This window comes from Gadus macrocephalus, chromosome 4 (genome assembly GCF_031168955.1).
Source record: "Gadus macrocephalus chromosome 4, ASM3116895v1".
NCBI lineage: Eukaryota > Metazoa > Chordata > Actinopteri > Gadiformes > Gadidae > Gadus > Gadus macrocephalus.
Window position 1 is genome coordinate 14527497 of NC_082385.1, and position 24967 is coordinate 14552463.

The 24967-nt window shown below is 43.3% G+C and overlaps 2 protein-coding genes across 5 annotated transcripts; one reads left to right on the top strand and one right to left on the bottom strand.

The window, feature by feature from the left end:
• Window positions 1–1272: 1272 nt before the first annotated feature.
• On the top strand, window positions 1273–7821 carry arid6 (AT-rich interaction domain 6). 2 transcript variants are annotated; one of them, XM_060050397.1, is made up of 6 exons: window positions 1273–3135; window positions 3823–4032; window positions 4230–4282; window positions 4405–4502; window positions 4632–4785; window positions 4962–7821. In XM_060050397.1, exons 1-6 carry the CDS (start codon window positions 3108–3110, stop codon window positions 6468–6470), a joined length of 2052 nt encoding a protein of 683 aa, XP_059906380.1. In that variant the 5' UTR covers window positions 1273–3107; the 3' UTR covers window positions 6471–7821. The 2 variants fall into 2 exon arrangements, with proteins under 2 accessions (XP_059906380.1, XP_059906381.1); XM_060050398.1 differs by having other exon boundaries at window positions 1774–3135; window positions 3870–4032.
• A 148-nt stretch (window positions 7822–7969) lies between these two features.
• LOC132456152 (rhotekin-like) lies at window positions 7970–24825 on the bottom strand. Of its 3 annotated transcripts, none has more exons than XM_060050400.1 (13): window positions 24568–24825; window positions 22024–22223; window positions 21693–21745; window positions 21501–21554; window positions 20868–20985; window positions 20289–20528; window positions 19327–19421; window positions 18923–19029; window positions 18649–18777; window positions 17960–18122; window positions 13763–13861; window positions 12230–12314; window positions 7970–8558 (listed from the first exon to the last, which is right to left on the bottom strand). In XM_060050400.1, exons 2-13 carry the CDS (start codon window positions 22194–22196, stop codon window positions 8555–8557), a joined length of 1320 nt encoding a protein of 439 aa, XP_059906383.1. In that variant the 5' UTR covers window positions 22197–22223; window positions 24568–24825; the 3' UTR covers window positions 7970–8554. The 3 variants fall into 3 exon arrangements, with proteins under 3 accessions (XP_059906383.1, XP_059906382.1, XP_059906384.1); XM_060050399.1 differs by having other exon boundaries at window positions 24618–24824; XM_060050401.1 differs by lacking the exon at window positions 12230–12314 and having other exon boundaries at window positions 24618–24825.
• Between the last annotated feature and the right edge of the window lie 142 nt (window positions 24826–24967).

Here is a 24967-nt window from a genome sequence, read left to right on the forward strand (position 1 = left end):
TTTTCTCCTCTCATTTTAACTTTACCATCTTAGAGCTGTTGCTCTTACTATGCTCCGAAGCTTAAAGGTTGGGTATGGAATTCGCTTTTTTGGCCATTTTTGCAGAATTACTTGAAATCCTTATCATAACCCACTTACAGCCGCTGAGTTAGAAGTACTGACATGAAATTAAACAAGTCAATCATCTGTGGAACGGGCAGGGCTCGAAAAACTCCAGCCAATGATTTCCAGAGCCACCGAGTTGCATTGGACAGTAAGTACGTCAATCAAACGGTCGTACTGCACTCCCCCGCGCCCTGCGCGCAACCCCTTCGTGCAGTACTCGTGACCCAGAGCTCGTGACCCAGAGCAAGCTCCTGTTTGTTGTTATCCTGCGGTAGCTACTGGAACTAGTTAATCCACATTTGGACCTAGCAGTAGAAGACAATTTCCATGGCAGACAAGACGCCACCATCCCCATGTTGTTTTTTTAATGTTGCATGTTGTTTAACGAAAACCTACGCTAGCCTGGCTCGCTCTCGCGCATCTGTGTTCGCGCTCGTGCATGATTGCGCGTCCAGGTACTTGGAATGGATGGAGTCAGAGTCAGCGTTGAAGGAGAGGGGGTAGGACCATTTGAGTTGTGTATTTTCAAAATCTGCTAGCGTTTCGCAAATCCCAACCTTTAACAATGAGACATTACGATGTACAAGCCCATAAATCTCTAAAATACAATGGCCAATATCGATATTTATGTCAATATATTTGAGAGATGCATGTTCCTTGTAAGATTAGGGTTGGTTTGTTAAAAGGAAATATGGGCCTCATAATTATTATCTATAAACTAGACTTCCTTATCGGGAGCATGCCTGTGAGGTTGTCAAGAGCAAAGGTGTCATGGAACAATTCGTTACACGCTGTGCTTCTTGGTTTATCTTGCGCTGCAAACAATAGACAAAGACTTTTTTTCTGTCCTTCAAAGTTGTTTCCTCAAAATGTCTACACTATGAGGTTGCAAATGACACAATATGTCTTTGACGGATTGCAACAAAAATGAATACAGAGATCACTCAGTCACGCTAATTAACATTCCATGTTTATTGTCAACCATGCTATGTCAGCATGATTGACACACTTTTCAAAAACACCCCTGTGAGACAAATAGTGGAATTAGTTCCTCGTAAAACAGAAAAAAAAGAAGCTGTGTAGGAGCAGGCTAGCTACCCATTGACCTGTCTCGGTCCGGTCTTGATGCATTGCATCAATATTTGAATAACTATTGCACTATTTAACATGTTCTTAAATCTTATCCTCAACAAATCTTTCCTGTTTGTGGCAACCGGTAGTTCCTCTTACTGAAATAGCTATGTATTCCTCAATTCAAACAAAGGGCCATTGTAGTTTCACTCACAGGTGCCAGTTACATTTCCCCATGCCATCAATTTGAATTCCCAGAACTGCAATCCAACCATACACAAGATTTAAACTGAATCATGCCCTAACCCTATGCCCGCACACTGGTCAAATTACTGTTCTTCTGGTTGCCAAGAGATGTTGACACGAAGGTGTTTGAATTAAAAAAATAATTGGATGATGCCTGAATGAAAGTGGTTCACCCCGATTGGACAGAAACAATTACTTGAAATTGTCATTGGGGCTGAGATTAGGCACTAAAAGGGTCTTATATTGCCCTGATAACCAACCGGACTAAATTCCTTCTAAAGGTTTTGAGCATCAGATTGAGAGGAGCGGGGCTGGAGCGATGTACCTGTGGCCTGTGTGTTTCAGCAGTGGAGCAGAGCCTCCGTCAGCACAGCATTCCACCTCACACTGCACAAAACACAAAGACATCACTCTGGAATTCAACTTGGTGATAAGATGTGCAATCTTTTTGCAAACCTTGTGCCAATTTGTTCTTAAAATTACAAAATTTGTATCTCCAAATACATTCCTGGTTGGGTAAAAGTATTAAAATCATATAGATACTGGCCAAGATATTATGTTTCAGGAGAAAGAAATATATACACAACCCTGCCTGTGTTTGGCAGCCTATTTTATAATTGTTAGGTGTGACACACTAATATTATTTTTTAATAGATGACATTCTAAACTTGGAATTCAGTTTAATGACATTGTTTTACGAATTACACTGCCAGCTCAGACAGCTGCAATCTAACTGTCGACCTCTTGTGCTAATGTGGTGGCTTTGCTATAACGCCATCAATCATCATGGTCCAATAAAAACAAGACACATTGTTTAAAAAGTCATGCATAGAGCCGCACAATGAAGTGTTAAAAGATGCACAAACTGATTTGTAATCAGCGTTGACGGTTATGTATTTTCAGTTATTCGCCATTTTACGCTCGACCTGCGCAAATGTTCATTCACCATCATAATCATAACAATATCCTAATAACCAACTGGCAATGGAATAATTGTAGGTCAATATGACACACACAACAAGCAGTCCCTCAATCAAATCTATTCTCATGCCGTCAGTGCTTCCTCAAGTCTCTCACGAAGAGGTGAACAACCCCTCACACAGGTTCTTATTTAATATCTATAATTAAAGCATCCTCAATTCCACAGCCCTTCCCTGCGGAATTAGGGCCATTGTCATTCCAAAAAAAAAAACTTTTGTCACTCCACTCGTATTCATAGCTGTGTCATGGCATAGGCAATCTGTCACATTTTAAAACCACTAATCAGCAATATTATTAATTTAGTACTGAAATAAATAGAATTTCTGTTTCTTCAAATTACAAAACACACTACATGCGTCAGTTAATATAAAATAACTCTCATGTTTATTTTTTATTCATTTTATGTTCTTATTCCAAACAATGAATACAGTTTTGTGCATGAGGATCCTAATATTATGTTTTTTATTTACTATAAGGTGATGCCAAGATGCCGTTGCGTTCATTTTCAAACAGGTTTAACCGGTCCGACATTGTTAAGGAAGAGGTTGGAGTATACACCCTCATCGCAGTTGCCGTTCTGTCATTCAAAACACCTCTGTTGTTTTCACTAAGTTTATTCTTTGCAGAACACTGGAGGTAACACTAACATACTGCTACCAGTAGTCTTGGTAGGTTACCCTGAATCAGCTGATTTCTAAGGGTCTATGAAATTGCAACCATCAGTAGAAAAAGGTAAGAAACATTTAGACGTAGATTATTCAGAATTAATTCATCAATGTTTAAATTAAGATAGACATTTTGGGAGATTTTTTTTTTTTTTTTTGCATGTTGAATTAAGAAATCAGCTGATGTTAAATTGGAAGACCGGTGCCTAGACACATACATACATAAATACATCTCTTGTTTGTTTAGTAATTAGTTTAGTTTTCTCTAGTGAAACCCTCAGGCTATTATTTTCCATGTGTTTATATGAGCAGAAAGAAAGCTGTTGGGCATGACTTCAGGGAGAGGCTCCAAAGTCATTGGCCATGGATTTTGTTGACATAAATACATGATTGTTCCATTAATCAAAGAACGTTCATGGTGACATTTATTAGTCTTCATCTTATTTTTAATGGACTATATTAAATTCACATTGTATGCATTTATTAAATTTTCTATATACTTTGTATCCAATAATTCAATAACTCTAACTAATTTCTAATGGCAGTAAAAATATAATGCAAATAAGTCCAAACCAACTTAAAAATGTGCAACATTGATGGATATAATAAAATTGCACACCAACTTGGTTAATATCAGTGTAGTACAAGTTGTGTTCATCATTCATCATTTAAGTTCTGCACTGCTTCATGAACATTTTAATTCATTGTTTGTGGGTCTGTGGTTCTAAAAAAACATTAAAACTTTTCTTTGCAGACAACCTTATCCTTATTGCACATTGTTTGTGTGCTCCGTGTTCTCAGCCCTGCGTCATGGCCAATGGAAAGGTCCAGGAGGCGATGACAGTGCAGGAACAGAAGGAGCCAGATGAGATGTCAGAGGAAGCTTTTCTTCAAGATCTCTATCTGAACATGAAGAAGAGGGACACGCCCATCGAGAGAGTCCCACACTTAGGCTTCAAACAAAGTAAGTACTGAGAAGTGAGCATCTGTGTTTAGCTAATGTTTTCCCCCTGTGTCTTTTTGTAACATTATGACGTGGTGCCTGTGTGAGAGTCCGTTGGACATTATACATTATTGTTCACGATGGCCCTGTCGTGTGTCTGTATAAACAAGTACAAATGACTTACCACAGTTTCCTCTGTTTTTCTTTTTCCTGGTTAGTCGATTTGTATTTGATGTACAAGACAGTCAAGGATTTGGGGGGCTACCACCAGGTAAACACAACCTGAATAAGTCACCAACATGCCGATGCACAGAACAAACCAAACACGATCATTTATAATTCAATCCGCCTTTTTTCAGTTCAGTTAATGATTGTCTGCTTCCCCTGGCCCAGGTCACCACCCACCAGCTGTGGAAACAGGTTTACAACACGCTGGGTGGCAACCCCCGAAGTACCAGCGCTGCGACCTGCACCCGTAGACACTACGAAAAGTCGGTCCAAATTACAATCATTACACTCTTGCTTATTGTTTTTTTTTGCTGCTGCTGCTGAACTAGTTTCTCACCCGAAGTAAGCAGACCAGGGTGATTTATGTTCTGTATCCTCCTGTTCCCACACAGACTCCTACTGCCCTACGAATGCTACCTGAAAGGGGGACAGCTGAGGGCCATCCTGCCCGCTCAGAAGCGCCCACCCTGTGACGGTCTGCTGGAGGAAGGTGGTGGCCAGAGGCCGTTGAAACGCAGGCTGTTACCCGGCACCCCCCTCCACCAGGTCGCGTACGCTCATTCTGCTCATATTATACACCATGTTGCCACATGATCACCTTTACAGATCATTGAAGTTACGCTGAGCAATTCGTCCTCGATACTAAACCTGGAAAGATCTCCATGGGGGTTCCTTAGTTCTCCCAGAATAACACCTACCCTTCCCCTTTGCTGCCCTTCCAGGCCCCGCGCAGCAACGCAAACTCCCACCTGAGGGTGATCTCCCTGCCTGTGCACTACCCCCACTACTACCACACCTCCTACCCCGTCTTGTCCACCTACGTTCCCATGCCTCCATCGCTGAAGGGGCCCCCCCCAGGTCCTCCCCCGTTGGCCCCCCGTGCCCCAACACCCCCACCCCCTCCACCTCCACCAGCATCACCGCCGCCCCCGGCAGTGCCTCAGCCTCAAGCCTTCCACCCCCCAGCCCCTCGCCAGAGGCCCATGGAGGCGGCCCAGAAGTCCCTGGAGCACCTGCGCTACCTGGCCCAGCAGTACGATCCCTCCACGGGGCTGTCGGAGCCGCTGAAGGAGCCGCTCAACCTCAGCGGCTGGGCGCCCCGCGCGGAGGCCCGCGAGAGCCCCGCCTCGTCCTTTGCGCCGCCCTCCGCCAACAAGAACCCCAAGTTCCTGAACAAGCCCTCCCCTCTGTACCCGGCGAGCCGCGAGAGGGACCAGGGCTCGCCGCCGTGTGGGAAAGAAGACCCCGGTGACGGCCAGTATCTAGGCAGCCCGCCACCGTACCCCGACGGCGCCAGGGAGGACGTTGTCCTGAACTTGAAGACCATACCCGGGACCTGTGCGTCTGGAAGCCCCCCTGCATCGCCGGCCCGTCCCCGGAGGACCCCCCCGGGAGTCCGGTCACCGATTGTGTCTCCAAAGGCGGACGGCGGTCCGAGTTTTGCGTGGGACGAGCGAGCGGAGAGCGAGCAGAGCCTCAGGCGAGACGTGTTGGAGTTCGGCGCCAGGCTGCCCTTCCTGAAGAGGGAGCACGCAGAGAGCGGCAAAAGGGAGATACAGATCCCGTTGTCGGTGCTGCATGGCTGGATCAAACTCATCTCCTCATCCTCCGCTCCAGCCAGCAAACTGTTCCCTGGCGAAGGAGACACCGCCACCAACACCACCACCACCACCACCACCAGCCCCACCAACGCTGCCCTGTGCATGGACTCTGAGGTCTCACCCTTCGACCTGAGAACCCTTCGAAATCCCCCCCTGGGGGACCCCAGGTTGGGGTCCCCGAGGCAGAAGCCCCAACCCAACTACGGCCCGCCAGGCCTCAGTGGCCACAGCGACCCTTACCCACCGGGCCCCGGCTACCACCAGCAGCTGGCCTTGTCCAGCGCATTCCTGAAGGGTGTCTACGGCACGGGGCCGCCGGGGTGGGACCCCCCTCTGGACTTCCACCGAACCCCGGAGGCCTTCAGCAGAGACCCCCATGGACAGGGTCACCCCTTCCCCCTCCGGCTGGGGGGGAGCTGGAGCCCCCCCGCGGCCAGAGAGGACTTCCAGGGCTCCTCCCGGAGAGCAGCCCAGGCTAGCGTGGACATCACACGTTCGCCGAGAGAGGAGGCCGTCGCGTGGAAAGGGATGACGATGAACAACCCTTCCTCCTCCTCCTCCCCCCCCTTGCTTCAACTCACCACTGAAGAGATCATGAAGCTGAAGAGGATCATATCCTGTTCACCATAAGGACATGTTTTCACCAAATCACGCAATACCACTTAAAGGTGCTGTAGATACAATTGAAGAGCTTGTTTTTGAGGGTAATATGTTAGAAGTGGCCCGAGCCGTCTGACAGCTATTGGTGAGTGAAATGTGCTGTGAGAACATCTGATTCCTGTTGACTTAGCCTGCCTTCGTATGAGCCAATTGGGATTTTAGACAGCTCCCTGCTCATTTCTGACAAATCAGGACATCTCTTCAGCCTTTCAGGGATTATCTTTAGAAACTCTCTCTGTTCTTTGTGGCCAAGTGGTAGCATGTATACAAGTCAGAAGAAAAAAATGTTAGGATTTTTTTGTTATTTACCGAAGAAATTACTATTTTCTTTTTTTCATTTTGTTGCTTATGTACAGCTTTTTGATTTATGCTGCAACAAATTGTGTTTGTTTAGTTTTTATGCTCAGGAAAATACCATAATTATTGTGTCATTAGTGATCACAGTACGTGAAATAAGTCTATATTATTCAATTGCAAGTACAATTTCTGAAATTATAGGAAAACGACATTGTAACTTTCAGAGAGTAATACGGGGCATCACTGGCTCAGGAGGTAGAGTGGGTTGACAGGCAATCGGAAGGTTCCCAGCTCAATCCCCGGCCCCTCCTAGCTGAGCGTTGGGGTGTCAATAAGCACGACACCCAACCCTAACTGCTCCCCGGTTGAGCATGAATGGGCGAATGTTGTGCAATAATTGTAAAGCACTTTGAAGTGACCACTGGTCAGAAGAGCTATATATAAATGCAGTCCATTTAATTTGAATAAATGTTAAATGTGCAGAGTATCCTTGCTATAGGCCTAGGCGCTACGTGTATGAAAGCATTTTCATGCACGTAGACTACTCCAAAACCCTCTGGAATAATGTACCAAGTCAGGTGACCTGAACGATTGAGCTTACTAAGAATGTAAAAGTATATATATATATATATATATATATATAAATATATACACATATAATGTAAATAGAAATATGAACTATGGAATATAGATTGACCTTAAATGCGTGTGAGCAATGACATGCTTTTATAATGTGCTCTTGTTTTATATTTTGTACTTATGTACATACATTGACTACGTCACATGCCTCACCGGTTATTTTCTTTTCAGTTCTGTAACTACACTATTATTTGATTGAACAAATACTTATATTTATTTTCATTAATCTTATTTCATATTTTTATATATATTTCTACATTTAAAACATGGTGAAGCAGCATTAAGCTTGCATTGATATTTATATATATTGTAACTTTGACACAGCAGCTGCATTGGTCAATGCCATAACCTGTTAAGAATAAAGAATTCTTTATGCTTTTCCAAATGCTTGAAAAGTAACTGAAATATAAACTGAAATATAAACATATAACAGTTTTACACAAAAGTCTCCTGCAGACTAAATGTTCTTTACCAGGATCTAGAATGTTTCTTGTCACCTGAGATCTGCCAACACTGCCCAACTGACAGAAAGATGATTTATAGTTTTCTTTATTTTTATAGTCTGAATGACATAGCTATCATTGTTACATATATAAAACAACACAAAAGAGATACAAATCACTCAACAATCCTGAGAAACACAAACGTCTAGACAATATATGAAGAGAAATGCAACACACAATGGACGTGAATTCCCGCCCGGCGACACACCTTTTATTTTTAGCAATATCTCCTGCTTGATCTCTTTGTCTGGAACTCGTCCCAGCTATGGCGCTGCACAATTATCTTAAATCATTCATACTATGTGTTCTTAATCTCTCAACATAATAACATGGATACCCAGTTGTGTTACTAATAAGACAATGGTTGTAAGGTTTTCCAGTGTGCATCAAAAAGTATAATTAAAAGCCAATCCAATCATAGGGAGGGATCACCTTCACCATGCAAAACAACAACACACTGTAACCATAGGTCATGCCGTGCTGAAAAGGACAGAGAGAACTAGTTCAACCTGGGGTGAGAAGAAGGGTTTTCCGCAGTGATTTGTTTCCCTAAACATGGTGGAGGGGAGGAGAGCTCCACCACTAGTCTGTGTCCATCATCCTCACTCCTCAAGGTCAACTGCAAAGGGGAAAACAGGTTTTATCATCAACAATGAACAACAGCCGTAACGTCTGTGTGTAGTGTGTACCCTGCGATGAATGGCGGTTGCGGCTGTCACTTCATTTAACAGACCACATTAAAAACCGGTTTGGTCACGTAAATAACATTTCTGGCTGAGCCCTCTATTCAATGCAGTGTGGCCCCTGCCATGATAGTCATTTGGAGGGGATGACGTCGGACTCTGAAGCCCGATAATGATCTTTAGTTGTTTGTTGTCTAGCAGGACATCTTGTCTTCAGATCGCAAACCTCTTACGACAAAGAAATGTGGGCCAGGATGTCATAAAATCACACTGAATACACCCTTGCACGCAAAATGTCTAGCTTGAAGGTACAAGCTAATGTTCCCTTCAATGTCACAGCATCAGCGTGGTATCCGAACACCACCAAATTGTGCATAGTGGTGAAGTGTTATAGGATTGTTCTCAATTTACTACTACTAGTGGATCTAATGACATCAACTTATTTTCGACATTATCTGTTTATTTTTTTACAGGCTGGACTTCTGCAGGCATTATTTTGTCACGCCTACATCTATCGTATAACCAGACATTGTTGATAAAAATATAATTATTTTCACTCATACGAAGCTACAGTAACAAACACTACAATGTTATCTAGTTATTCAACTGTCCAATGTTGACTTTCATATTCTGCTGTGATTAAATATTTTATCAAAATATCTGCAAGTCTCAGGTTGAAACTATGGGCCTCATTTTGGTACACGATGACAGATATGAAAGCCAGGCCAAAAGCAGATGGCTCACTCGATGATGGGGGATTATATTTACTGGGCGTGTACAACGTAACAATGTCTTTCACACTTGTATATGTAGATTAATCATGTTGTTTTAGTTGTGGGTTTGGTTGATTTACTATGTGAGGATGAATGATAACCAGGAATGTGACAAAAAAAATGTAAAAAAATGTAAAAAAGGACCACGTATAGTAAGAGGTGACATGTTAAAGATTGCTCTAGGCCTATTTCTGACCCTCACGACAGGAATGCCCAGACATTTTCAGCTTGCGAGCTACTCTAAAAATGACCGGAGGTAGCAGGATACTTTCCCTTTGTGAGTAAATTCCAAAATTGTCCATGAGTCCTGGACTTAGCTCAATATCAGCTTTAAGTATCAAAATGTGATCCTCCACTGCAGACGAGATCAGCTGAAACAGTGCTGCAATTTTTGATGCTAGGAAATCAACCTCAACATCTTCCCGAAATGGGTAGCACATAAATGTAGCGATTGTTTCGAGTAAAGCAAAGTCTTGAAACCATTTGTCAAAGTCTGACAGACAATGGTGGTAAAAGCCATAGGGATGAATTAAAAAATATATCTATAATAATGATGAAAAAATCTATATACATTTCTGTTTTGGAATGTCACGCAATCTACCCGCACTACATTTTCGATCAACCTTTTAAATCGCAATCGACATATTGGGGCACCCCTGCTTCAGGACATCTCTTCTGTGATTGGTTCGGAGAACAGCAATGAGTCTGATTGGGGGAGCACAGCGTTTCCATGGAAATTCTTACTCATCTATCATCTCATCTGGGTTAGCAGTGTTCAAATTATACCTTGAGCTTCGGGGGTACAGCTATTTTGACTGATGACGTCACTCTCCATTTTATGGCTGACACATGTGATTTCACACTTGTGATTCACAGTAAATTTTCCTACGAAATATATGTCATATGAAATGTGCCCTTTTGCGATCCTTGTTCCACCTAGACATGTTGCAAAAATATCTACAAGAAAAACAACAGCTGAGACTCATAGCAGCAGATTCTAGATAGAGCAGTTGTATCGATGGACTTGTGCTTGCTCATTAAAATGCTCAATGAACATAGCGATCTATATCATTTTATTTGTGAGGAAATATTCACAGATGTGCAACTTCTGATGCATTAGTTCACATTTGGGTTTACAAATGCATGAATTTTGTGCATGTTCTCAGATTATGAAACACGGGTGTGCGAATGTGTTTTGCACCCACTGCGCTGCAATGATTGTAGCAAAAGTTTCAAGTGCATGACTCTTTGAAGTTGTGGTGCACAGGATAGGATTTGGGCACCTGTAACAAAGGAGTTGTGAACTCGTAGCCCCTATTTTGGGTTTACAATGGTACATACAATATTTACGGTTACACATTTGTGACTTTAGTGTACACATGCAAAATAAATATTTATGACTTCAAATTTACTATTACACATTTGTGACTCTAGTGTACGCATGCTAAAGACGTTTGCTTCAATAAGACCTTCATAGAAGGGGTCACTGATGAGCTGCACTGGGCAGCAGTGGGGGAGGGAGAGCAGAGATGGAAGGGAGGATCGGTGGTTGGTTTTGGTGAAACATCATGCTCCTTCTTTTCTGTTCTCAAACTCTCCAATCGTACAGCATTACCTATAGCAACTTTAATTATTATTATTTAGTTTTTAGTTTATTGGTTTAGTTGACATGGACGGGTTACACAGATCAGGTTATATACCAGAGCTACAGTCACGGTTAGCTGAATAGCTAATATGCATCTATGGTTCAAATTAATTCATAATGAATCTCTTACTACATATATTATTAAGATTTCTGATGGGGGGGGTAGATTCAAGCCATCCATAGCTATTCATCGAATACGATGTTTAAGGCACCAGTGATCACAAGATGTCGTCTTTTAGTTTTGGGTTTAAATGTGCTAAAATATATTCCTTTATCTTATTTCATTTAATGAACATTTGGTCATTTTTACTTAATAATAAAAGTTTAATTTAGAAAAACATGTCTAAAATCCTATGTTTTTTGCCATCCTCCTCCAACCAATAGGAGGAGGATTTTCTCCTTCCTTAAATTGCGACTCCAACCCTGATCCACCCGGCCAGGGAGTGTGTGGATGTGACGAGCTGGGCAGCTCTGACCCTCAGAGTAAAATTAATTGAAACCTTCACTAATCCCACAGCTCCTGGAGTCGAAATTGGCACATTTTGTCTGCAAATAAACTCAATCAGTAGTTGGTTCAATGGACATGTGTATGCCGAAATGTGACGTCTGTTTGTGGGTCCTTATTGTTCAGTGACATAAATATGACCACATGCCACGTAAAACGACGAGTGTTTGGTCAGAAAAGTGTGAACAGGATTAGGCGCTGTGTGTAGAAAGCACGGGCCTCTACAGCAACACAGACCTTTATTGTTCCATAATATAGCCCAGGAGCTTTACACTAAACCTCAGCGGGCATGACATGAATCTGTGTGTGTTTGTATGTGTGTGTGTGTGTGTGTGTGTGTGTATGTGTGTGTGTGTCTGTGTGTGTGTGTGTGTGTGTGTGTGTGTGTGTGTGTGTGTGTGTGTGTGTGTGTGTGTGTGTGTGTGTGTGTGTGTGTGTGTGTGTGTGTGTAATGCAATGCAAACAGTGAAATGTATGCTGAAAACGGACAAGAGTGAACAATGCTGCTAGTTTCCATAGTGTTGGCAGAGGAGTGCCATTATTGATTTATCTTGATTAATCATGATCTTGATAAAGGTCATTCTTCAGGGTACGTGCATTGGTCTGAGTTTATACATGCTCTAAATAGTTTTTTTTTAATTTTTTAGATCATGTTATCTTCACACTTCACACTATCACACTCACCTCTCTTGATAGTAAGACACCAGAAGTTCAGTGATCTCTGCAGACAAATCCTGGACCACATGCCCCTCCCCAGCAGAAGGTGTTACTAAAGCAGGAAGAGGGGACAGGGGACAAGCAAGGACCAAACAGTGACTATTTAAAGGACAACCAGATTCAATATAATATGGAACCATTTCCAATGTTGACAAACTATGGCCGCAATCTTCTCTCAGTGGCTCACGTGTTTTGTGTTTTGCGACAAAAATGTCCTCACATTTAATCAAACGAGAAACAATCATTCTCTATTCTCTCAGTTTGGGGTCACCAAACCCAACCTTATTTTCTTTCTGCCCAACACCTTATTAGTATAAATACTTCACATTGTTTCTGTAATTATCACACCAGGAAGGCACCCTTCAGATTGTATGGTTTATTTTGCTTTGGTTTGTTCTGAAGCAGGTTGGTTGTCATCCATTCTAGGCTTCACTCCAATTTCCGTTCTAAAATGACAAAGAGAACTAACCGCTGTATGGTCCAACTTTAACCGAAACGCATAACAGACGAACTACAGGAGTTCTAGTGTTACGCCAGTCACAACCGTTTCTAATAAGTTCTGGTTTGATACAGTGAATGCACAGGCGAGTGCCCTATTGTGGCACCACTGAGGCAGTTTAAAAAACAACCAAGATGGCTGCCGCTGATGCATCAGATGTTTTGTTGCTCTGACTTGTATGGTTGGTTTATCAAATCACGTTCAGAAACATTTTGGTCTGCAGCCGTTGATTACGCATCGAAAACGAAAGGTCTGGCGTTATCAGGCTTATAAGTGCGATTATTTAAGTGTAATCCTTTATAAATGGCACAGCCATCCGTAAGCTATAAGTGAGTGAGAGGCGAGTTAAGAATATCTGTTTCTATTTGAAGGCCCCTACCACTGTCTACACCTGCCTCTGTATGAACTAGTTCAGATTTAAAACCTCTCCCGACTAACCTCTTCCATAATTGGTTTGGGGAATCCATCCTGCCTGTCAATCACAGGTGAGGGAACCACACTATACTAGCGGAGGAAAGGAGTGGAGGGGCCGAGAGTGAGGGCACCATTACGGTTGTCTTATTTTAAGTCTTGCAAGGGCGGTGATCGGTGGTTCCAGTGGTGCGGCAGTGCCACGGGGGTGAGGGGCTGACACGGGGGTGAGGGGGTGACACGGGGGTGACACAGGGGTGAGGGGGTGACATGGGGGTGAGGGGTCGACATGGGGGTGAGGGGGTGAGATGGGGTTGGGGGTTGACATAGGGGTGAGGGGGTGAGATGGGGGTGAGGGGGTGACACGGGGGTGAGGGGGTGACATAGGGGTGAGGGGTCGACATGGGGGTGAGGGGGTGAGATGGGGTTGGGGGTTGACATAGGGGTGAGGGGGTGAGATGGGGGTGAGGGGGTGACACGGGGGTGAGGGGGTGACATGGGGGTGAGGGGTCGACATGGGGGTGAGGGGGTGAGGTGGGGTTGGGGGTTGACATAGGGGTGAGGGGGTGGGCGCGTGTGGCATATCGTACCCATTTCATGATACAAGGAACCCTGCCGGGTCGCGGAGGCTTTCTGAGGCGCCGGCTCTTCAATCTTCATGAGGTTGGTGCAACATCGCTGCCAGCAGTCTGTGGTGAAAGAAGAGCATGTGTTCCTCATCAGGTCATTAATTCAGGCGAGTGATGATCGCCACCCGTAATTAGTGATTAAGACACCTTCTGAAAGTAAACCCGCGGACGTACACAGCAGTCCTTTGAACGTATAATAAACTAGACAATGAATTCCTTTCGGCATGTTCTTTTGACATTCATTCCCAATTATTTTCTTTGGGTGTGAAGTCTACAGGTTTTTGTTGATTGCTGTCTTTCTGCCAATTAGCTTTGAGATGAGTCAATGGAGCGTAAATGATATGCTCCAGCTATATTTAATATAAAATGTTAACAGCTAGATTCCAATACTCAACAGCATAAAACTTAAATGTAACATAAATGTGTTTATATTATAAATATTATTAATTTGTATTAAGTATTTTATGATGAATTCTAAATAAGCTAGGATTTATTGACAATCTTAAATTAGACAATGATATTTCGATCAGTGGTTCTCAAACTGTGGTACGCGTACCACTGGTGGTACGCAATGCGCTATTTAGTGGTTCGCCCTATTTCAAACATAATAATATCGAAATAATAGTATGAATTAAAACAAAATTAACCATGAGATCATTTAAATGGGGTTTAAAATAAGTTTTGCCTTTCCTGTCATATTTTTGTTTCAATATCAGCATAGACGGGTTGTGGCGTTCGCAAACATCCACGATTACAAGCTAAACTGACGGCAACTGCTAAAAACACGCAGCACTGAAAGAAAAATACAGTACATTTTTTCCTGAGAAAACGTGTTGGATTGAAGCAGTCAAATTCCTAGGTTCAATAGTCAGGAACAACATCATTGTGCAGTTCCGCGAATACTTCTCAGTGCCGAAGCGAACAACTGGATGAGAAACCTGTTCAGCATCGAAACCTCTGAAATGCCAATGGCCTTCACTGTTGGTTAGAAGGGGATTTGTCATGCAACAAACATTGAAGTCTGCTTTCAGAAGGCAGTCATTGTCTGACTTTTGGAAACAGCAACACTGCGAATACCTGCACTTTCGGACCACGCCGTGTGCCCTCTCCTTCCTTTTGCGACCACATCCGTGTAATAAAGGCTTCTCTTCACTTGCCATCATAAAAAAGAAATGCCTGAACAGGATTGATTCTGAGCCACACCTGAAACTGAAGCTGATCTTGACCGACCAGACATCGCAGGACTGTGTTCGCACAGGCAGGCGGCGCACCCTGCTCATTAGGAAGGTGCGTCTTCCTCTGAGGTGAACTTCCACATGATGGAAGTTCAGTTATTATATCTAGCCTTACAATTTTCAAACAGGTTTTTGGTGTACAGTTGTTATTTTTAATGTTGTCACTTGCTCTGTGTGTGTGTGTGTGTGTGTGTGTGTGTGTGTGTGTGTGTGTGTGTGTGTGTGTGTGTGTGTGTGTGTGTGTGTGTGTGTGTGTGTGTGTGTGTGTGCGTGTGTGTGTATGTGTGTGTGTATGGTACACAGTATAAAAAGTGTCAGAACCACTGAACTATAGTTATGTCTCATTATGCTTCAAGAGATGGTAATGTCTTATTATACTTCTAGATAGTAATGTTTCTATATGCTTCTGGAGATAGTAAAGTCTCATTATGTTTCTAGAAATAGTAATGTCTCATTAGGCTTCTAGAGAAGTAATGTCTCATTATGCTTCTAGAAATGTATGTTTCAATATGCTTCTAGAGATAGTTATGATGGCTCTCAAGTCTCAACCATTCGGCGTGAGACACACGCAATTCAACCTATGCACACGCTCAAACGCCACACTTCGTATTTCTCACGCAGAGGTATTACCAGGATAGCGCCCACCAATTTGGGCCGCTATTTAACAGTGGAACAGACTCAAATGGGTTTCGTACGTAGGGTAACCAGACGTTCAATTTTGCCCGGACATGCCCTCTTTTTGAGACACTTTTAAAAAAGTGTGTGGCGGAATTTCAAAATCGTCCGGGATTATATTAAAGCCTCATACATATTGAATTTGCGCTGCGTTTCGTTCACAAACTAGTTAGGCTACGCCCTCCCCTACTCAGTTCTGTTCGCTTAGGTTAAGTAGAGCCTTCAGATTGGACTTAGTTACCGTCATGTTTTGTATTTTTTTTTTACCATTGTTGTTTTATAGGTACAAACATTAACAAATTTCTCCTACAGGGGACTGATAAAGTTCTATCTATTGAACAAAAAGAAACACTTGGTCATACTTTACACACTTTACCACAGCATTGGCCTACTCCTGAATGCCACAGATATATTTTAAGCATTGGATTGAATGCCACACAAATATATAATTATGTTTTTGCACGTTTGCAACGGTTAAAAGTTCATGGAAAAGTATATGCCTCTACTGGTGTTGCTTAAGGGTTACATGTTACATGTTAATATACCCCCCCCCCCCCCAACAAAATCTCACTCTGAACTCAGTTCAAAACTTGAGAGCCCTGGTTATGTCTCATTATGCTTCTAGAGATAGTAATGTCTCATTATGCTAGCTAGCCAAGTCTCAATATTTTCAAGGGTCAACATGAAGCAGAAAAAAGGTTGCGGTGTCACGGTGTGCAGTGACAAATCAGTTGAGTCTTTTGAATAACACTATTTGCGTTTAAATGCATGATTTGCCAAATGGCCCATTTTATCAGAACCCCTCTTTAAGGATTTCTTCCCACGGCCAAATAACAATCAAGTTTGAACCAATAAACAAAATAAAACAACTACAACAAATGATAACAACAAAAATAAATATGTTCAGTGCCAGTAAGTAACTGGAACAGATCGAGGGATTGCCGGTAACAAACTAACTTCACAACTGGTATCTCAACTGGCAGCCACTGGAATGCAGTGGAGCAGGTCTTTGGGCACACAGAGAGACACTACCGCCCAGCTCTGATATTGCCGGCGCAGCCTGCGTCACTTACTGATTACAGGCTGAGTTGAAACGAGTAAGCTAATAATTTAAATTGATTATATTGTTTGCATCTTTCCTTTCTGAATAACTAATTAGTGCATTGAACTGTGATTACATTCTTTCGGGGCCAACATGTACAGAAAATAAAGGGGATGACGATGAGGGCTGATGACGATTATGTAGGCTATATTATTATTTTGTTATTATTTGGCTGCTCCTGACTCATAAAGGCAAGACCTGACTCACCTGTCACAATGATTACAATGTTAAAATAGGTAAACAACATGTTATTTGGTATTCAAAATATGCCAGTGAAAAGTTGGACCCTTCTGTTATGTTTCCCGAAATGATTTTCACCGTTCAAGTAATATAGTAGCCTATTCATACTTCAATATCTTAAAAGTGCCATGCACCCAGCTGTTGATGATATTACTGCCACTGAAAGGGTGGTAAATGTATCCTTGAGGCTACACATCTGGCTGCTTCCTTCAAGCTTGCAGGTCTATAATATCACAATGTCATTCAAACCCGGTGCCATGTTGACCAAAACGGTAAATAAACTTTAACAGGGATTAACAGGAGATCCAATTGCATAATAAGGAAATCTCTGAGACACTTTCCTTGCCGCTAATGGCCTCTAGTGGCCATTAGCTATATTGTTTTAAAAACATACATTGCCACATTATAGAGGGAAGAATATATGATCGCCTTGGTTTTCGTGTAGGCTCGCTAGACATTATCAATTGTCTCGTCAAAGTGCTATGAATGATATGAAGTTTGCCCAAACGTACAGTGGAATAAAAGTATTTACTTTGATAGATGAGCCGTACATGTGTTGCTTTGCAAAACCTTGTTGATAAAACACTGAAACGATGAATCAAACATTCGACACGTGTCTATTTAAGTGAATAAGAATCCACCTTGGCACGACACCTCTATTCTGTCAGTCAGTCAGTCAGTCAGTCAGTCAGTCAGTCAGTCAGTCAGTCAGTCAGTCAGTCAGTCAGTCAGTCAGTCAGTCAGTCAGTCAGTCAGTCAGTCAGTCAGTCAGTCAGTCAGTCTGTCTGTCTGTCTGTCTGTCTGTCTGTCTGTCTGTCTGTCTGTCTGTCTGTCTGTCTGTCTGTCTGTCTGTCTGTCTGTCTGTCTGTCTGTCTGTCTGTCTAGCATGTAATACCCATAACTTACTCAGGTCATGGAGCTGCTGCTGGCATAGCACCAGCCATCGCTGGGTGTCTTGAGGTGTGGGAGGAGCCACTGTGTAAGCTATGTTCTCGCCGTGACACTTGGTGCTGATCAGCAAAGTTGGTGCTGGAAGCACTTCTTCTTCTGACACAGAAACAATGGTGTTCTGAAAGAGAAAATGTGTGTGTGTGTGTGTGTGTGTGTGTGTGTGTGTGTGTGTGTGTGTGTGTGTGTGTGTGTGTGTGTGTGTGTGTGTGTGTGTGTGTGTGTGTGTGTGTGTGTGTGTGCATAAGACACCTTAAAACTAGTTTTTTGTTCACACACAACATAAATACAAACTTTAGCTGATTATGAACTATTCATGCAGGCAACGGTCAACCATAGATCGTTCAATCAAGATATAATAATTCTGTGTTTTTACAGATTCCAGACACACACCAAGTGAGGCATTGGTGGTCAAATCAATTGAATAGGATTGAATCTAAATACTTTTATTACTATTCTGTTATTTTCCCTTTGTATTTTCGCCGATGATGTACCAAGTTGATTTTAAGCCAAGGGCAAATACTATCAATACACACATGATAGATACTGTGAACTGTAATAGATGTCACAGTTGAATACAAGTCGAACAAGGGATTAAATTAAGAGGCATATAAAGGAATTAAGGGACTGTTTTCATTTGAACCAACCTTGTTAACAGGGATTACCAATAGCGGCAGCTCGTCTGACTGCATATCTTTTTCACATTGGTAGCAGAGCAGAGATGGCCCTCTGAGGACACCGTATATATCCTCCCAGCCATCAGCGTCCGCTGTCGACTAAATAGGTGGAAGTATGGGGTTACAAAAAAGTAATGGAAAAATACAAACAACGAAGAGATTCTAAATTAAAAAATGCAATAGGCAGACAAAAAACAGCCAGACAGACAGAAAGACAGACACATTGAGTAGACAGATGGCTTACCTTGACTCTCAATCTGCCCATAACAACTGGCCTGGTCATACAGGCGGGCTGAGCAACCAGCCGGCAGCACATGCTGCCGTACAGAGGCAGCCAGAACGGACTGTCCTCTAGAAGGAAAGGTGACTGTCAAGGAAATATATGCCTAATTGGGCAGCATACTTATAAATAAGAAGATTTTTTTGTTTGCAGACAGTTTGTCAATTACATCATCAATACGATGGTTGCTGAACAACCCATTAAGACTAGTGGGGTCTTAATGGGTTGAGACGGAAACCACAAATTGTCTTACTAATCACACACATCCTATGGTCATTCTGCTGAGATTTCAGTATTTAACAAACTCTTGGAGGTGCTAGAATTGCAGACAAATAAATTTGGTGAGGTACTCCAAGAGATCCACTGACCTGTGGCGGTCAGAGACAGGTCATGAGTCTTGAAGCTGTCCTGTACGTGATCCATTGTCAGTGTAGTGTGGCCCAACAGATGGAACCTCGGGCCCCTAGGGACAAGACAAGTACTGTTCATTGTCACAGCCCTTAACAGTTAAGAGTCTCAAAGGGCTTCACAGGCTTTGTATGTATGACACCCCCTTAACCAAGACCCCAAGGGGCATGAAAAAAAAAGCTTTTATAAGAAAGAAGAAATCTGGAAAACATAAAACTAAAAACAATGTATCAGAAACAATCGGTAACCTCAGGAAATCATTGGTTATGTCATATATATATTGTATTCTTGTCTCTTTGCATCAATTATTCCCTGTTATGGTGTGTTTTTATTATTTTTCTTGAATTGTGCTTTGTGCCATTGTATAGTAAGTAGTACATGTTTCCATTGATATTAACTTATATTGCACTGTGTTTTCAAAGTGTACACAAATGAAATCCATCAGTTGTGGATACTGACTTTTTATTTAAAAAAGCCTGGGATATGAGGTTCAAAAAGACTATGTCCTTTGAGGAGTGTCTTTTGAATCTGTCTTCAAATCACACTAATAAAAAGCGTTTGTATGTTTTTCAGGCGGGAACACCAGAGAGATGAGGACAAACGTTGTCTGAACCTCTTCAGGAGGTTGCGTTGGGGTGATGTTTACGCTGGGTTTAAATCAAGATTGACTAGCGACAGCTTCTCGCATAGACGGAATTCATACATACATAGCAAACATAGCAGACATAGCGTGAGGTTTCTCTACCCTGCAGAGGACTAAAAATAGCGTCTACGTGACAAAAGGTGTTTCAGAGCACGCTTCAACACCAATTCGATTTCGGGATATAGGATCCTTATAAGAGGTGTGTAGAATCGAGCTTCATCCCCGGGCGGCGCCAGTGCCTCTAGGAGCCTGGGGAGGCGGCGGTGGCTCTGGGCTCACAGTGTGACGGGGGGAGGCGCCAGAGCAGGGCGCTGGTCCTCCGCTCTCTCTCCGCCCCCGACGCCGGAGCCGCTCCCGCAGGCCGTGGCGGCGTCGAAGGCGGCCCGGATCCTGCGGCCGGACTGGCCCCCCAGGGTGCTGCCCAGGAGACTCAGCCTCCGGGCCCCCGACGAGGTGTCGTCCGCCATGGGGCTGCTGTAGAGCTCCACCCGCAGCTGGAATCCCGGCTCCACCTCTGTACTGGAGAACAGACACGGGGGGGGCAGAGCCCGGGGGTCAAAGGGGGGGGGGGGGGGGGGTCAATCCCAGGTTCAGCAAGGTTGATTTGCATAAATATCAATTATAAAATATCAATTATTTAATAGTAGTACCGTCAAGTTGGTAGACACGTTTGGGAAGGGGGGGCTGTATTAATGTAGTGACACAGGGTTTTTGACCCCCAGGTTCTATGGCTGAACCTTGATTCAAGATTCTGAGTCGATTTTGACCAAAAAGCGATTAATGGCGATTTTTCTTTCTGTTGTACAGCATGTATACGAAAGGGAGGGGGGGGGGGGGGGGTCAGCATGCTACACTTACAATAAGACTGTGTCCTCAAAGCAGATGTCTGTCAGCGTCCGGTCCACCACCGCCAGGTTAGTGTCACGAATGTCTTTACCACACTGGAGCAGGCAGAACACTGCACACTGATGTAACTCTACCAGAGAATGGAGGAGAAAGGGAGAGAGCGTGAGAGAGAGGGAGAGACCTTGGGGACACACCCCAATACGAACAGAGATAGAGCTCCAGTTCCAATAGCAATAACACAGACATTCCAGTTCATTGAGCCATAGAGCCACTGGCAGTCAGAGCCAACACACAAACATAAGAGCCTTTATGGTGTTTTAATAACAGAATAAATATTTTGTCATTGGCACGCTAGAGTGACATTTTGGGAGTGGCAAGGTGTCGAAATACATGTTTGTCTATGCATCTGCCCGAGTTCCCGTCTCGGTGACTTAACGACACATTCATTTCAAACAATTTCTAATACCAACGAAGAAAGAAAGAAAAAACAACAATGAATGAGTGAATACAACTAAATAAAGAACTAGCAAAGGAACTACAAAGGAAGGAAAAGACTATTGTCAAAACATATTTTTCATAAATACATATACAATTGTAAAGGATCATTTCTCGTTACGGTCTGTATCTGGGTATTGGTTGACTAACCGCCTTTGTTTTTGAAGTACTCTGAGTCTTTCCACATGAGAGGGATCCTGAGACCTACAGAGGGGCACAACACACGCAGTATTGATGTACAGCGCTAAGCGTGAGGCATGGTAGGCTAACACGCCTTGGGTTTATAGAATCAGGCTGCTTATGTAGGATTTCTCACTGTTTAACCAATGAGCCATGTCTCACCTGAAATGGCTAATTTCCCTGTACAGGGTAGTGTGTCCTTGGCATCCGATGACCTGCAATGAAACAGATACCTTCTTTCCCCGTCTACATTCACTATCAATCCAGCTATACACTCATCTTAGTTCATCTCCATACATTCACCATTCATTCATTCATCACCAGTCCATTTATCCATAAATTCATCCGCCCCTTCATCAATCCATTCAATTCAAGTCAAGTCAGTTTGAACTTTAGGACTTTATGAATTAAAGTATTTTGACAAGGCTTCCCAGGCCACATATTCCTACACCCCCTCCCCCTAACTACTGTTTGAATCCCCCCCCCCCCTGACCTGTGACCAATCCTCTGCAGGACCTGGGACTCTCTCATGCGCTGCAGCTGACCCAGGAGGGCCAGGAGCCGTGCGTTGCAGGTCAGCAGGCTCTTGGAGGCCTCCAGGGCCTGGTCCCTCTGGGAGCAGGCCGCCAGCAGCCGGCTGGCCCCCTCCTGCATTCGCACCTCCATCTCGATCTGCCGCTGGAGCTCCCCGTCCTGGGGACCGCCAAGCACACACAGGGAGGTGGTTCAGGGGTGTAGGACCACCAAGCACACACAGGGAGGTGGTCCAGGGGTGGAGGACCACCAAGCACACACAGGGAGGTGGTTCAGGGGTGTAGGACCACCAAGCACACACAGGGAGGTGGTCCAGGGGTGTAGGACCACCAAGCACACACAGGGAGGTGGTCCAGGGGTGTAGGACCACCAAGCACACACAGGGAGGTGGTTCAGGGGTGTAGGACCACCAAGCACACACACGGGGGGGTTCAGGGTGTCTGTACATGCAGACCGGTTCCCCTTGTTTCGCTGTCAATTTGCTGCTACAGCAAAAACCAAAAGGTATTTGTATTCACAAAGTGTTATGTAACCTTCCATAAGCAAAATTTTAAAGGAAATAGATGGGTAAGTGCATTAATAGTCAGTTTATTTGAAGTAAAAACCTAGCAAGTGCAGTAGCTCTGCCTTTAGGTTAAATTCAGTCAGCGGCTTAGAGAAAGCGTGCGGGCCAAAGGAATGTGACATTAAAGATACAAGGAGCTCATACCTCAGCCCTGAATATATTACAAAAAAGTCTGTAATCCAGGAAATGCAGAGAAAGTTAATCAGTGTTACGTAACCCAATAATCAGACACAAAGCGTGCAGTCAGTCTCAGATACGCCTCTTTAGAAGTAGTTCAGAATGGTGACTCGTGTCTGAGTCAATCGCTTATTGTGGATTAGAAGAGTTATTTCCAAAGTGGGCAGTAGCGGTAAACAGCAGTACAACAAATGAACTACTGTTCACATGTAGGGAAGAAGGATGAATCAATCACAGTGTAGTCACTGGTCGCCAGGTCCCTGCATGAGACACAGAAACTTCTACTAGCCAGTCAGGTTGAACCTCACTGACTTCTCCTTCACACTAAAGCAAACATATTTCATAACATGCATGTGTCCATTGATGAAAAGCTAATTCGATCCTTTGTGGTATGGTCGTCTCGGGTTAGTTATGACTCGGAGAGTGGTAAATGCCTAACACTTGGTTTATTACAACAGAGACACAAGGTAAACAAACTTGCGTTCTGGAGGTGGTTCATGAAGCCTTTCCCGAACACAGGAAAGAAAACAATTTATTGGAAGTGGGTGGAATGGTAAATAAGCCTACATGTTCTAATTTACCCAGGTAAACCTTTGGTCCGTCTTGGCTTTAGCGGAGATGGCAAAGTGGCCATGTATGTAGTCTTTAACTTATCTACAAACTGATAAAATCTTATATGGTGTTGTCCATTATGTGGAGAAGGAACCATTCATAATTGTGGTTTGCTTGAAACATGTCATCAAAGGAAGAATAAACCAAATTAATTTACATCAACATGAACAAAGACACCATGGTAACTGTCACATGGTTGCAGATAGCAGCATGTAGCAGAGGTTATCTTAGCAGGGTAGCATGATTCCATAGTAGCAGGTATCATGATAACATTGTAGCCTGGTATCTGATATCAGGTAGCATGCATGGTACCATCATGGTCACATAGTAGCAGGGTAGCTGATAGCCTAGCAGCAAGACACACCTTTTACATAAGAGGCACATTAAGGTTCTTAGCTCTTAATGCTCTCAGTATGTCACTTTGATTTTGGGCCTCAGTCCATGTGACGTGAGGCCCATGTGGAGCCTGAGGGTAGTCTGAGCTAAGCTGATTGAACCACACATGCTGTTGTTCACTTACACTTCAAAACAGTGTGAAGACAAATAATTGAATTTATCATTGCTATTGACACAAAGGTTTAGACAAAATATGCATAATGTGAAAATGGATACAAAAAGGAATCAAATTATTTGTATTTATTCTAGTAGGTCTGACGTAATTATAACACTGAGATAATAATAATAAAATATATATAAATTCACTTAATGGTTAGGTTTTAATTTAATGCAATATCAAAATTATAATCTCATTCAACATATTTTTATTTCTAAACTATCATTATGGCTTGGATTCAACATTTTAAACGTACTATTCCACCCCACATAAAAAAAAGCCGTCAAGTCAATAAGATGTGCATTACAGATTCTCCGTCAATGTGGCCCTCAACATGGAAGGCTCCAACATTTAAACAATAACCTGCATCACCTGCCGTCAATGGTCATTCCTTCAGGGAACTATTCAGTGATGCAGGACCAACTCGTCATCTAATTTACTATTTGAATGTAAAGAGGACTTAATTACGATAGGCCTACATAGCGCCGCGGTCAATGTTGATAATAATAACCCGAGTCGTCCTCGTATAAGACAATTCAGTCCACCTTACAAAACGACCAAAGCTGATAAATAATCCTACCAAAATATTGACTCACCTGCTCCAGCAGATCATTAAGGTATAATGGGAAATATATATTCTACTGACCGCGTTGATGTCACAGATGTCCATGTCCAATATGCGCCAACGACAGCTCAGGAGTTCAACAACCCGAGAGGAATAACGGATCTTCAGATATTCCCGATTTTTGGCCTGGATGGGGAAGGATAACCCGGGATAACCGAGGATAGACGGACAAATCTGTGCTGCGAGTTTAATAGTACAAAAGAACAGTCCCAACACTTGCCACTAGGGGGCGTATGTGGACAGTCCCAACACTCGCCACTAGAGGGCGTACTTGGACAGTCCCAACACTCGCCACTAGGGCGCTTGCTGGAACGGATTAGGGAAGAACAGTGCCTTGTCAGCTCTCAAGAATGTATAACAGCAGTTTCAGC

Excerpts from the sequence above, each read along its gene's own strand:
- arid6 (XM_060050397.1), top strand. The coding sequence starts at position 3,108 with ATGAAATTGCAACCATCAGTAGAAAAAG. Across the intron at positions 3,136-3,822 it reads GCAACCATCAGTAGAAAAAG|ACAACCTTATCCTTATTGCA; the intron begins GTAAGAAACATT and ends TTTTCTTTGCAG. Across the intron at positions 4,283-4,404 it reads ATTTGGGGGGCTACCACCAG|GTCACCACCCACCAGCTGTG; the intron begins GTAAACACAACC and ends CCCCTGGCCCAG.
- LOC132456152 (XM_060050399.1), bottom strand. The coding sequence starts at position 24,641 with ATGGACATCTGTGACATCAACGCG. Across the intron at positions 18,123-18,648 it reads TGGTAATCCCTGTTAACAAG|AACACCATTGTTTCTGTGTC; the intron begins GTTGGTTCAAAT and ends TTTCTCTTTCAG. Across the intron at positions 12,315-13,762 it reads TTCCTTGTATCATGAAATGG|TAACACCTTCTGCTGGGGAG; the intron begins GTACGATATGCC and ends TTCCTGCTTTAG.